This window comes from Bombus affinis, chromosome 9, assembly GCF_024516045.1.
Source record: "Bombus affinis isolate iyBomAffi1 chromosome 9, iyBomAffi1.2, whole genome shotgun sequence".
Taxonomy (NCBI): Eukaryota; Metazoa; Arthropoda; class Insecta; order Hymenoptera; family Apidae; genus Bombus; species Bombus affinis.
The window spans coordinates 9,900,978-9,915,452 of NC_066352.1; the positions used below are offsets into that span (position 1 = coordinate 9,900,978).

Sequence of the window (14,475 nt, forward strand, 5' to 3'; positions counted from 1 at the left end):
ACCAAACCACGATGCACCCGCACAATCTTTCTCATCTTATGTTGCGTACATGTATATCTCGGGGCGTCCGTCACACTTCACAGCGAAGCGCAACATCGCCTTCATCATTATCATTCTCCTCGAATTTTTTTAACCTACCTCTATGAACCCCTCGTTTCTCCACGAAATCGTTTCCCCCAAAACCATTTGCGATTACTCTCAAGCACAGCCATACGCGCCCATTGCTCTTTCTTTTCCGTTATGCCGATTTTTATCGTTATGTTTATTATTGTTATCACCAGCGTCAGCGACGAGACGATCGAAGCGATACGAAAAAAAGATATTGTTCCTTCTTTCTAAATGATCAAGAACGTGCAGTTAATATCACAACGATCCTCTCATTCGCCGATACATTTGGCTGGTTATTGTTACTGCTGTAATTTTGTTGCGCGTTCGACATCGCAACGATGAGCAACCTTATTACGAGTATCACTTTTTCGTTTCCTTAATTTTTGTTTCGTTTTGGGAGCATGCCACTGTATTCGAGATGCCAGAGATAGAAAATGGTTACTTCGTTTTTGTAAGATGCGACGAATGACCACGAGAATCAAGCCTTGTGTCTGCGATTCACGATTATTTTGTACAGGCTGGAGAATGAATCACGAGCAATGCACACAGAATGCGTTCCGCACGTTTTGTACGTACGTTCACCTCGAGACATTTTTTATCTCGACGCATATGTTTTTTATAAGTATTCTGTACATATTATACTTCGCTATGAACGTCACTAGATATACGAGGAATTGCGAATTTCTTCTCATCTGCGCGTCTGACTTGTTTTTTAATTGCGTTTCCATGCATCTCTCATTTACGAAAGCCGCGACCATGATGACCGTATTCGAAATTAAATCAATTTACACGTTGATACCGAAAGAAAAACGCATCTGAGAAGTATAATGAAAAATCAGAGTGCACGTTTAGAGGTAATGGTCGCGGCTCTAAGCGAAACGGCTTTCATTTGCCTAGCTGTAGCGTCTCGTAAACGCGGAAGAACGAAATTTTACAACGTTTGCTTCGACGCAGGTGGACTTGCACGAGGCGAACAAGAAACTCCAAGCTGGCGCCGCGAAGGCTGGTATCGACACTACTCAAGAGAGAAGACAATTGGAGGAGCAGAGACGCCAAGTGGAAGAACAGAGAAAGCAGATGGAAGAACGAGCGAAGTCCGTAGATCAGAAAGCTAGAACGATAGAGGAGAAGGAGAGGACGCTCCAAGGTCTCGACCAGGATCTAAAGAAACGGAAAGCGAAGATGGATCAGTTGGAGCAGCAGTTACAAAGAGTAACTTGATAGATCAATTATTTATTGAAATTACATCCGTTCTTATTCTCGCGCGATAAATAGATTCCGAAAAAGGAAGATCGATATCGCTTGATAATTTTTTCAAGTCACTTTCTTCTTTGTATAGAGCGGTGGGTCGCCGGACAAGAGGTTGGCGGAAATGCAGAAGGCTCTCGAAAATTCCGAAAAGGAGCTGGAAAAAGCGAAAGAAGAGTCGACCAGAAGCTCAGCCGAGACGGAAAGGTTACTGCACCTGATGCAGATGACTCAGGAAGAGCAGAATGCCAAGGAGAGACAAATCAGAGAACTTCAAGAGTCAGTATCAGGCATAAAAATCCAAATGCTCGTACAGTATGTCACTAACGATACAATTTTGTTCGCAGTGCACTCAAAGCCGCACAAGCCAAGTTGAAACAAGCCGCAACTGCACAGCAACAAGAGGTCAGTAAGCAAATTCATATTTTTCCATTTCTTATATTTAACAAATCGTATATTTTAACTATAGAACGATATTAATCTTACTTAATTAGTTTTGTATTACTAGAAATTACTTTTAACCGCGCAAAGAACGATCTCTATAGTATTTTCTACTAACGCAGTTTCTTTGCGCTGCTCCAACCGCATTTAAAAATTAATATCGATGGGATTGTGACTAATCAGTTGTCCTTTTTAAATTTTCACGCTGACCCTGGACACGGCACGTACACGTTACGATCTGTGTGTTTGCTTGCTTGATCGTCCTGGTTGTTTTTTCTATGTATTTGATCGTCCATTATTGTTTACATATTGTGGCCCGTGTCCATACATTTCGATCTGTTTTCGTGCGAAACGAACTTGCGTTTCCGAATGATGAATTGAAAAAAAAAAACAAAAAAAAATCTCTCGAAACCGAACACGGAAATCACGGCACAAAATAAAACTGACAAAAACATATAAAAAATACAGGCGGGTCCCACCGGATTCCTAAAAAGCTTGTTCTAAGGTCGATTTTCGTTGGGGACGCCTTCTCCGTTCTTTTTAGTACAATTTGCATATTAAGCGAACTTTACAAGTACACGAACTTATTATACGAAACTAATCGAACGAAAGGAGATCGTACTGATTCGCCATTGACAACACACTTGTCAAGATATATAATTATTTTACGTAACGCTGCGACCATTGTTAACATATTTAATAATTGATAGCGAGAAGATATTGACGATAATAACAATAAATATAGATATATATATATATATATAAATATAAATATTAATGTAAAGGTGATGAGAGAGCGAGCGATTAATGTTAATTAATTATTAACGATGCGATCGTGTATGTACATATATATGTAATATGAATATATGTATATACATATCACGCTGGAGAATGGACAAACGCATGTACTGTACATGTGTATATACACGTACACGACAGAGATATACGTATGTAGATATATAAATATAAATATATACATAAAAAGAAAGCATGTGAATGGTGTAAGGCCGAGGCAGAGAACGGCGAGCAGAGGAATTAAAAGAAACAGAGGAGAGATCTTTCAGAGGCTGACTTTCCACATCGTCATGCCATGAGAGACGATGGCTTCGACGAAAGCGACGAGATAGAAAAAAAAGGAAAAAAATAAGAAAAAACCGAGAGGGGAGAAAAAGAACGAGAGAGATCACTAGAGAGAATGAGAGAAAGAGGAAATCAAATGGCACGTTCGCAGCCATTCGGAGACGCACCCTTACGTCGTGCAGTACGAAACATTTCGATATACACGGGTCAAAAATCACCGTGTTTTTCCCCAACTCCCCTACGACCGTTCACCTACCCTTTTCGTTCAATTTTTCTTTACGTTCACACCCGTTGCCTTCGCACACGCACCACAACGCCTGTCGCAACGTCCACGCGCACCGATGCACGCACACAACAGCCAGAAACCTCTGGAACCGCTCTCCAAAACGCCAGAGAACGCGAGGAATCTAAGAAAATTGAGCTGGAGACAAAAGACCGGCGAATATCGGAACTAGAAGTGAAGGCATCCTCCCTGGAGAAATTGCTAAAGGAGCAGTTTGCTTGTTCGAAGAAGATGAAGGACGCTAAGAACTTCAGTTTGGAGGATAACGAGAGCTGGAAGAAGGAGTTGGAACTGAAGAACCAAAAAATTGCCGAACTGAAGGATCAACTGGCAGTCTGTAAAAGCGTGAAGAACAGTGACAACGAATGCACCCAAAACTTGAAATTGGTGGATGAACTAACGCAAGAGAAGGAGTCCTGGAGGAAGGAGATGGAGGTGAAGAACGAACGCATATCGCAGTTGGAAGACGAAATAAAAACCCTCAAGTGTTCGACGAGGGTGGAATCAAAAAAATGCAAAGACAACGAACCTAAAGTACAAGATAACGACGAGACCTGGAAATTAGAAATTGAAACGAAGAACCGACGAATCGTTGAGTTGGAGCAAGAAATGGAGTCCCTGGAGAATTTCCTCAGGGAACACGCAGATACCGAAAGCGTACGAGATCTAGAAGTCGTAATCGAGAGGAAATCGAGAAGAATAGAGGAACTGGAGGACACTGTGGCCGAGTTCGAGGACTTTCTGAAACAGAATCCCGATGTAAAAGAGCTGCATGATCTTCGTTGTCAAGTAACCGCCGGGAATAGACGAATTCAGGAATTGGAGAGGTGGATTCAGAAGAACGGCGAGAATAGAGAATCTAGAATCAATCAGGAAAGGGTTATCGAATTGGAAGAGATGGTCACGCAATTAGAAGAGTACGTGAGGAAGCACAACGTTGATGTATTGAAAAGAAAGTTACAAGATCGTGAGTGCAGAATCGATCAGTTGCAAAGTCGAGTTGGGTATTTGGAAAAGGAACTGTTGAAAGTCGAAGAAAAACATCGAGGTAAGATTGTTTCAAAATCCTAATATTAATCCTGATCCTCCGTTCTTTGTCTTTTCTGAACGTCCTCAATTTTGGTTTAATAATCGCAGTCAATTATTAACCGAGTTCCAATTTGCAGGAAAAGAAACACAAAAGGACCGTGAAGAGGAAGGGGCGACCATGAAACCAGACGATCCTCCTTGCGCTCAAGTGATCCAATGCGCAGAGGTGCTTGAAACGGAACAAAAGATGAGGAAGATGGAGCTTGCCATATTTGAGAAAGATAACAAGGTTCAGGAATGCGAACAGCAGATCGTTGAAAATAAGGAAGAAATAACGAAACTCGAAAAGCAGGTAGCTACTCTGAAAAAAGAACTAAGTGAGTACGACGATATCGGGGTTCTGAAGGAAGAAATCAGAGTGAGGGATGAGAGGATTCAACAATTGGAGGATGAAGTAGACTCCCTCGAAAGAGCCTTCAGCGAAAGGATCGATTTGGAGCAAATTGAGGAACTGGTAAATGTGATCAAGGAGAAGGAAGACAAGGAACGACAATTTTCGAAAGAATTGATGGAGAAAAGGAACAGGATCGAGGAGCTCAGCGAAGCTCTTCGCGAAAGCGTTGTGATTACAAGCGACAGCGAAAGAAAATTGCAAAACGAGGAGAGAATGAAGAAGGAAGCTCTTCAAAGGGTAAAGAAGACCAAGGCATTTGAGTAAAGCGCTTTGTAAAAATAAATCATGATCGTAATTTGTTGTTTTTCTCTTCCAGATAGCTAAGCTGGAACAAAGAATTGCCTCGATGCAATCCGCTTCAGCGTTAAAGTGCATTACTTGTCAACCCCTTCTTTCGAAACTGCACAAATACGAGAAGAAACTTAGAAGCTTTACCGAAGAGAGAACCATGCAACTCGAAGACCTTCGTCAAATGAAGTAAGCAATTTCGAAAAGCGACGTGTTCTTATTAACGATCTTCATAAAATTATTTTGTCGACAGACGAGAAGCTCTGAAAGCCGCAGTCTCCGAGAAAGACGCACACTTGGCTCTGCTAGAACTTTCAGGGCTAAAAACAGTTGCTCAATCCGAGCAAGCGGATCAACTGAAAGCAGATAAGAAGAGATTATTAGAGAAGTTGAAGAAAGAGGTACTTTCTAGTTCTTGATGACTGATTGGAATGAAAAAGGTATATTTTCAACGAGGAATACAAATTTATGTTACAGGATGAAGAAAGCATCGAATTATCGGTGGAATCCAGTCCATTTTGTTCAGAGGGAACGCTACAACTACTCACGAAGGTTTTGGAAACATCCGACGACGACGAAGAAGAAACATCGAACGATCGTCGCAGTGATTCAAATTCCCCACGACCGGCTACGACGAACGGCGACAGTTGTGCTGATTCGTGAGTTTCTTTTTGTTATTAGTTACTTCACATAGTTTGATAAACACGATAGCACAAGTTCATCGTCATAGTAGCCGATAGAAGTGAAAACAAGAGTGCCTAAATTACCGTAGTTAGTATTACCGAAACGTTAACACAAGAACACTGTAGAAGGATTCTCCACGAAGTTGTCGCGTTATTTCCCCGCAGAAAGAAGACATCGAAGGAATTGGAATCGAGAAGCAAACGAGAGCTGGCGGGCAAGAGCCACCAACAGGATAGCAGATAAGTAGACCAGGCCACGTACAATCGTAACGAATGTAGAAAGCGGAAACGCTATCGATCTTCTTCGTTTCTTCGATGTTGTCACGTGCACACACACACGCAACCGTAGAAGCCATCTAGAGCATTTCTAGAGCCTTAGAGAAAAAACAAAAAATCGGCAAACAGGCAACCAAGATACCTCATCGACATCGACAGCGACAATACAACAGACAGCATTCCCGTGTCGTTCATCATTCATCATTTATTATCATCACGATCATCATAATCATCATTATCGTCATCCATCACTTTCATCCACAGTACCATCGTCCACGTTGCCCTTGCTACAATTCCAAGGAATCGGCCAAGGAGGATCGTTCAGTGGGGTACTGGTAGCTCACGATCAGTTTTATCGAATTAAATTATACGTGGCTACACTTTTGCCTGGATTTTCCAGAATATAAGGCAAAATCGATCGACGGAATAAAATGTTCGATCGATCGAAAGCGTCACTAAAAAGAACGCGTGTGTTCGTAATTTGTATCGTTTCGATGAAGCGAGCGATGCGCCAAAGTACAGAAGTTGTTGTTTTACGAAGCTCAACGGGTTTTTCAGGGGAGTTTGCTCATTAAACGATAAAACGAAACAGGGCGTCAATGGAAGATCGGCTACACTTGTTACGATAGTATTTAGGTAGCTTTCCAGTAGATGAGTTGATTGCATGTCCCAGAATCATCCGTGGATGCTCTGTTTCTGATACGAATAATATACGTTTGTTTATTGGTTAACATTAATTTTTTATAATTACGACGTCGAGTTTCGTTCGAGCTTAGATTTTTATCATTTTTGCTCTATGTAGACATAAAATGATATTAGAGAAGGTGAACACGACGTAAGGGTAGCAGATCGTATTTCATCCTTTGGACAGGTGACTATAATTTGAATATCAAAGAGAAAAGACAGAGAGTAAAGGAAAATAGAATCACCCTTTCGCAAATATTCTTATACGTTCGATATTGATTTAAAATTAGGAGGAACGAATTTAAAACCATAGGAAGTTGCTTGTCGATCAACTCTGCGAACATCGTACCCCCTTCTGTCATTAATCTTTTCCCATTGCCGCAGAAAAGAGCAATCGATCGAAAGAGAAAACGAGCATACGAACAGTTTCACTCCTTTCTATTTTTTTGGATTTTATGTCACGGTGTCCAAAGATCGTCGTTGTATAACGGGCGCTAGAACTCTAGTTGAAGGAAAGCAAAAATAAAAAGATAGTAACGAACGAGTAAAAAACAAAGAAAATAAAAAGAACAGAACAGGAGATATAGTTAGATCGAAGATATAGTTAAGAACGAAAATAAAATGCGCAGTACGAGCGATAACCTGCGAACTTCCATTGAAGCAATGACGTATGCGAATGGGCCGATATTGTTTCGAGGTTTAATGGAATGCACGAGGGCGACTGAAAGGGAAATTCGAGTCGTGGCGCTGAGTAGCTTTCAAGATGACAATAAACGAACGTTTCGTGCATGCTCGATGATCTTGCGATGCAAAGATTAAAAAACGAAAAAAGAAACAGAGGAAGAACGAAGTAAAAGAAAATTCGGACGCACGAAAAAAACGCACTTTTCTCTCCCATCGGAGGATTCGTAGATCTATCGTTCCGAATCTTCAACGCTGTAGACAACCTATAGAAAATATTGATCGTGAAAAATGAAGCACGAGTTAAACGAGAGATTTTCTTCTAGGTTCGTAGAATCAAAACTTTCATCGACTGAACTACGTGTGTATCGTGTGATAGATAATTTATGGCATCGTTACAGAGGGTGTAATGTACATATTAATCGTGAATTACTCTACGAACGTATGTATACAGTTGTAGAATACTATTATAAATGCGTCATTGGTATGTTAAACGAGCTACGATTATGGTAATGCGTTTAGAGAACTGTTAACGCATGAACGACTTCCATATAGTTTCTCAGCCCCATTTACTCGTCTATTTTATGTTGACAGTCGTGCAAATATTTATGGAAATTGTTGGAAAGCCTTCGTTCATCGACCGATAGAACGATATTTATTGAATATTGTTATGAGATCTTTACACGTGTAAATAGTCACGAGTAGATACGTATATCTATAGATGAGATTTAGAGCATTTATAGCAATTTCGTGTGAAGTATGTTTACGATTTGTTTTACAAAAATCTGGATCCCTCCAGTTTATACTTGTTCTTCTTTACACTGTTTCGTCTTCTACGTCTTTTAGATATTGTTGCAACTCTTGAAAGTTCATCAGTTTAAGCTAACATTATGGCTTAATTATTTAATTTTCTTTTCTTTTCTTCTCAAATCAGTTAGAAGGAGCATCAAATTAAAACGAATATCGCTTCTTTAAAAATAAGTTTTTCTCTGAAAATAATCTATATGAAAGCAAGTTGCACCGATATCTAATCGAGCTTCAAATAGAAAGCCTAACGGTGTGTTGATCGAATGAAACGCGTCGATTTTACTTCAGACTCGACTTTCTATCGAAAAATTGTTAAAATGAACCACTATTACCATTTATTATTCTGTACTACTAGTTCCAAAAATAATGCTCGATCGCATCCACGAAACCAAAGCAAATATACAATTGGTACGAAATCATCGAGCGTTTTCTTCGTGCGTCGTCGAAAAACGCATCCAGGACACATGTAGGGCTACAACGATTGTCTAAACGAAGGAAGATCAGAGGCGCGCCCTTTTTTCGAAGAAGGGACGCGTGTCGAAGAGACACCGGTTAAAGTCACTGTTTCCGGAACGAAGTCGAGGCACTAAGCCCTTCGTGAATTCAGGTAGTCAACTCGATGATCCCCGATGATTATCATAAACTACGTTCGACGAGAAAACGATGGATCGAAGTTGTTGGACGCGAGCGTACGTTGTCCGTGTGTTCGTAACGCGTTATGATAATCGTCGCGATCGTCACAATTTCGCAGGATCCGTTCTCGAGAGAGTATTTTTTCTCGGCGTGCAGCGAGTAAGAATTTTCAGCGACTTATTTGGTACAGCACTGAACAGGAGAGCTAAGAAAGAAGGATAAAACCCGAGGCACTAAAAAGGACAGAGAAACTAGAAACGAGTCGTTTGTACATAGTCGTGTGTCGATGTTTCTCCGATAGCCCTGCTCATGATGACAAAAAAAAAAAAAAATAGCGCGCCCACTTGTGGTCCCCGCTGGTTCTGTACCCATTCCCAAGCATACAGCTAGTCTAGAGTTACCTGTATTATGTGTACACATAGTTATATCTCGCTAAACGAATTTGTCGAGCATTTAACACAGTCTAACCTACGAATGCTAACGCCAGATGCATGATTATTGTATACCGGGCCGCGATTTCGCGTGGGAACGAAGGGACACGCGACCAGCAAAGGAAGCAAGAGCACGTCCAACGAAACCGTGTAAAATCTTCGCCAGAAAAAGCGTTCACGCGTTAACCAAGCCGATAGAGACGGACGATAAGTGAAACGTTTCGCTGCGAACGTGCGATTCTTTCTTCGAGTCGAACATCCCAGGCCATCGTGTTGCGAATTGAACGAAAAATCTGCGAGCTATCACATGGATGAAGTTCGTCGTTTCGAGCTTCGAAGGGAAAGGAAATTTCATGAAGGATTAAAAATACGAACGGCGCATTTTTCGTCCAGTGTCCGCTCGCCGCGTATACATATTATATATAAATGAAGTATACATATATCGTCGTGTCTGCCGTACGAAGAGTTAAGTGACATGTTGAAAGTGTAAAATTTTATCGTTAATACTTTAAAAAGATGCTCTCTTTGATTCGTCGATAAAACGCTCTTTCTCGTTGCTAATACACGACACACCTTTTTCCCGTTCGATCTCTGACGCGAACCTTTCAAACAAAACGAACCATCCTTTCGAAAGACTTAACACTCGCGCGAATTCTACTGACCTAGAAGCTAGATCACATGTTGGAATCGATGGGCATCGGATCGTAAACAGGGCAGACAATCGTCGAGAACGACATTATAAGCGAGAATTAAACGCGCAGCAATACCTCATCGAACGGCTTCTCTGCCCTGTGCAATCGAAAAAACGGCGTTGGAATTTTGGTCACCGACTTGCATCCAGTCGGAGGAACATCCTACTTTCCCTCTCGGCTCGAGCGTTATTAAATATCGTAAGACTAGCGTATAGAGCACGCAGTCTCTTAATTCGTTTCCTATGCGTCCGTTAAAATCACCGACGCCCTTACCCATTAAACGCTGGCAGAATCATAGTTTTTTAATTCTTTAAAGTATATTCGACCAAAATGGAACAATTCAACGAACATGATGAATGGTAAACGCTAAAATTTCTTTAAAAGATAAGCGAGGGCGAAAACTCTCTGGTAAAATTTGTTAAGACATTTTAAGGAAAATTTAATCCAGACAATCGAACGACGACGAAACTGACCAAGCCAACCAATAATGATAATCAAAGACACTTACTTCTTACCTGATCTACTTCGTTTCTGCGAAACCTAATTTTCTAAGCGCGAAATATTCTTATTCGAAACTCTTACATAAAGATAGCTCGAGATTATTTCAGAGGGTTTTCGTTCTTCGGTTCTGATCTATGTTCTCCGAATTATCGAGTCGAGAGAAGGACAGGAAAAGAGAGAAGAAAAGGAATAAAGGTTAGTAAACGTGTGCCACCGTCATATCAAGCCTATATCATCGTGTTACATTATACATATTATATATATATATAATAATAATAATAATATATATATATATATAGCTAAGCAGAAAAAAAATTAATATTATCGTTAATTGACACAATTGTTAACGTGGAATGACTGCGTTTCGTATGCATGTGTGTGTGTATGCGTGTCTGTATGTGTGTGTATTGGTGAGCAAACAAATAAAAGAAGTCTTTCTTTCGATCGCTCGAGAATTGAGAAGGCCTGAGAGCAAGTTTTCAAATCTTAAAGATCTTCTTACTGGCACTCTTTATTGTCCGAAATATTAAACTAATCACTTCAATCAGTAATAAAACAATCACTTTGACATTTATCATCGTATCGTCTTTATTAGAGATTTTAAAAAAGGTTGTAACCGTAGGATGTAATCCCGCTTTAATAATTGATTAATTATCTTGAATTTTGAGACTGTTTAACGAATAAATGAACAGGTGAATGCGTCGAAAAGCTTCGATATTACAACGTTCTAATTAAAAATAGTCTGTCCTCCGAGATACATTGAGTATTTAACGAAAGATATAAAAAGAACGACTGACGAATGTGACGAGCAGAATTTCTCGACCAGTGCATCGGGATTCTCGCTAATAATACAATTAATGCTATTAAAATCTCTTTAAAAACGACGTATAACGAAATGCGGCTTCAAATACGAATACTAGGAAGAGCGGAGTTTCGTTACTTTCTCCCATCTTCGAACTTGAAAGAGGAATCAGTAACAAGATGAAACTAACCCTTTATTTGGAAACGCTAGGACAAATTTAATAATTCCTTTTAGATTATTCTTAGAAACGTATACTCTACTTGAATGAAAGATGGCCAAACTTCGAAATCATACAACTTGATAGCTCGTTAGGCGATACGAATCTTTAGAACTCATAATTAACTACATTAAAATCTATGTTTCTAAAAGTAGGAAATAGAAATTTAAGGGTTTCTTGAAACCAAGTAACGGATCGACAGATTGCCCAGCGAGGAATTGCTATAGGACAAGAATCTGAGCGAGTAGGGCTACCTACCAGCCCTGCAGCTTGAATCGTTCGTGCCGCACTCGAGTGATCCTAAGCTGAGACTGTTCCGTGGAACACGAGCGAAAATGCGACGCGAGGAGAGCGAGTATCGTGTGAGCACGTGAACGAGGCCGTCTCGATATTATTTTTCGACTCGACTGTTTAATATCTACGATGAAAAAACATTTTTATGTGAATATTGCGTAAGGAAAGTCGTTGCGGCGTAATCGACTCGCGTTGGAATCGCGGCCATATATCTATTAAAAATTTAACCGATAAAAAAATTTCGATCGATTTCCTTGCCAGTGGGCTGCGCGATTGGTAAAATAATTATCAGAAAAATAAATGCAGGCCGCGAATCTCACGGGAAACAACGCTGCGACGGCGTCGCTCCTCCCGCCCCCTTTTTTTATTCTCCAATTTCTACGTGTTTAATCGTTAAGCGAAAAACAGCTGATATAAGCGACAGAGAGGATGCGAGAAGTAAAATGAGAGGGAAAGGGGAAACGAAAATGAAGTAAAAAGAAAACTACGCTGATGCAGCGAAACGGTGAAGGGAATCGAGTATCGAACGCCGATTAACGTTCGAGTTCGATCATTAATTAAGACACGCAATACGATTTTCGACCGTGTGTACATACCTAAGAGAACGATAATAATGCGTGAGTGTGAAATAAACACGTGAGAGACGAGTGAAACGAGCGAGAAACACAGGTGAGAACGAGACGAGTCGTGTTAAGCCTAGTCTATACGACGCTTAATTAACCGAGCGAACCGATGATCGACAGGGATCGAGGGATCCTTTCCTAGTGCCATTTCTTTCTGCGTTTGTTTCTCTCGAGCACGTGATAGGAGTCCTCGATCGACACGGATCGCCCTGGGATAAAAGAAAAACGACGAGGCTAGAATAAGTTTATCGAGTAAGCTAATATAAGTTATTTGAAAAAAAAGAAGAAAAAAAGTAAACCGTTTATTGAAGTACATTGTTGCAACTGCCATGCTGTGTGCCATTATATAACGAGTCACGTTTGTCGTAAAAAGCAAAAAAAAAAGAAAAAAAAAACAGTGTAAAATGTGGAATGAAAAATCTCTTGCGCGCGTTCCCGTCTGTCTGAATTTCTTCGTTACACCGCTTCAAAAAGGTGTCATGGCCCGTTAGCCTTCGTTCTGCGTGCGAGACATCGTTTTTTTGCACATTCTAAAACACTATAAGGGCACTGAATAACGTAAAACGACCAAAAAATGATAAAGCATAGGCAAGGAAATTCTATACGTTCATGCCTGAAAACACGAATCATCTAACCAAAGTTCAAACAATTTACAATTAGTATATCTATTAAGAATGAGAATTCGAAGGTTTTCCTGAAGGATATGAAAAACTGAAGACATTTGTCGGTATAGCTTTTCGTAAACTGGTTTCAAAAGACTCGCGTATACTTGCCTATGCGAACCGGCGTATACATTATATCAAAGATCGAAGCACCATATATAAATATGACTATTAATATATACAAACATATATGTTACCGCGGGTGGGCACGTATACGTTGTTTTCGTTGAATCTCCCGAGTCTCCATCGCAGGCGAAGAAGATTTTTCCAATAAAAAAAAAAAAAAGAAAAGAATATTAGAAGAGAATGAAGTAACGGGCAAACAGCGCATGAATTTACATGGATTCGTCGCTGTACTAGGGAAACGTAAAGAACAAAAAAAAAAGACATTTTTTTTAATGTATCCGCCGTCGATGTACAATTAATCGCATGCGCGTTTAATCGATGTAACGCATTCAAGATGAGATAATATCGCGACACTCGATTTAGATCGAGGTCCCTTGACTAACGTTTCAAGCAGTGTCACGTATAAAAACGAAACGCAAACATAATACATCGTGGGAAAAATCGACTAAGAAAACTTTTTGCGGTTGTTGCAGCGTTCATTTCCCAATAATTCTTGTATTATTTAGGGGAAATACCGATTAACCGGTAACTACACACTTAACACACATTTGCAGTTGGTGAAATTTTGTAACATTGTCCTTTTGGTATCTCAATAGATGAACGGCATCGAAGTCGACATATCGATTGCGAAGAAATCTGTACATATAATTTCCTTTCTTTATCTTTCACGAGTAAGCAGTGTAGTTGCTGATTAATGGTAATCGTTTACAAAACTATATACATGTAATGATACTGCTATTTCGTTTTACGTGTACGTATCACTTGTAAAAATGATAAATCTACATTTTCAAAGAGATAACTACGTCATACACACAACGTAAGACTAATGTGTTCATCGATCATGAATTACAGACATTAATATGTGTTGCGTGAGAACAGCATGAAAAAGAAAAGAAACAGATCAATAGGGGAGAAGTAATTAATTTCTTAGAGATCCACGCAAAAAGGAATTCCTACATTCGTGAAACTCGATTTCGTGTGTCGCGACGTCTTAAAGAAATAGCGAGTATAATCCAATTTGTCAGTTGGCAGCCGACGGTGTGAGGAATGAACGAAAAAGAGAGAGAGAGAGAGGGAGAGAAAGAGAGAAAGAGAGAGAAAGAGAGAGAGAGAGAGAGAGAAAGAGAGAAAGGGAAAGAAAGAAAAATAGAGAGAAAGATGTAATTAAGTAAACCAAAGATGACGTCGACCCACCATAGATTCAAGCACAATAAGGAACTAGTAGGGCCAGGCACAATAAAATTCGGCCGTCACGTTGTAGGCAGCGATCTGTTAGAACGACAAGTCATATTAAGTATCTATATAGCGAGACTATTAAATAAACACATATTGTCTATTGTCACGGGAAGTGTATTCATTGTTAAACGCTGACCCCCTACTCCGAGACTTTGATTATAGACCTGGCATTGAATTGAATAAATACACTTATGAA

The 14,475-nt window shown here is 40.0% G+C and overlaps 1 protein-coding gene across 8 annotated transcripts in view; it reads left to right on the plus strand.

The window, feature by feature from the left end:
* Positions 1–14,385, plus strand: part of LOC126920601 (trichohyalin) — a 68,628-nt gene extending 54,243 nt beyond the window's left edge. For all 8 annotated transcript variants that reach the window (XM_050731216.1, XM_050731217.1, XM_050731218.1 and 5 more), the window contains 9 exons: positions 1,063–1,320; positions 1,448–1,635; positions 1,704–1,761; positions 3,236–4,208; positions 4,327–4,880; positions 4,960–5,120; positions 5,185–5,332; positions 5,409–5,590; positions 5,780–14,385. In XM_050731216.1, the coding sequence (XP_050587173.1) occupies positions 1,063–1,320; positions 1,448–1,635; positions 1,704–1,761; positions 3,236–4,208; positions 4,327–4,880; positions 4,960–5,120; positions 5,185–5,332; positions 5,409–5,590; positions 5,780–5,858 (2,601 nt within the window). In that variant the 3' untranslated portion in view covers positions 5,859–14,385. The remainder of the gene's footprint in view (positions 1–1,062; positions 1,321–1,447; positions 1,636–1,703; positions 1,762–3,235; positions 4,209–4,326; positions 4,881–4,959; positions 5,121–5,184; positions 5,333–5,408; positions 5,591–5,779) is intronic.
* The last annotated feature ends 90 nt before the right edge of the window (positions 14,386–14,475 follow it).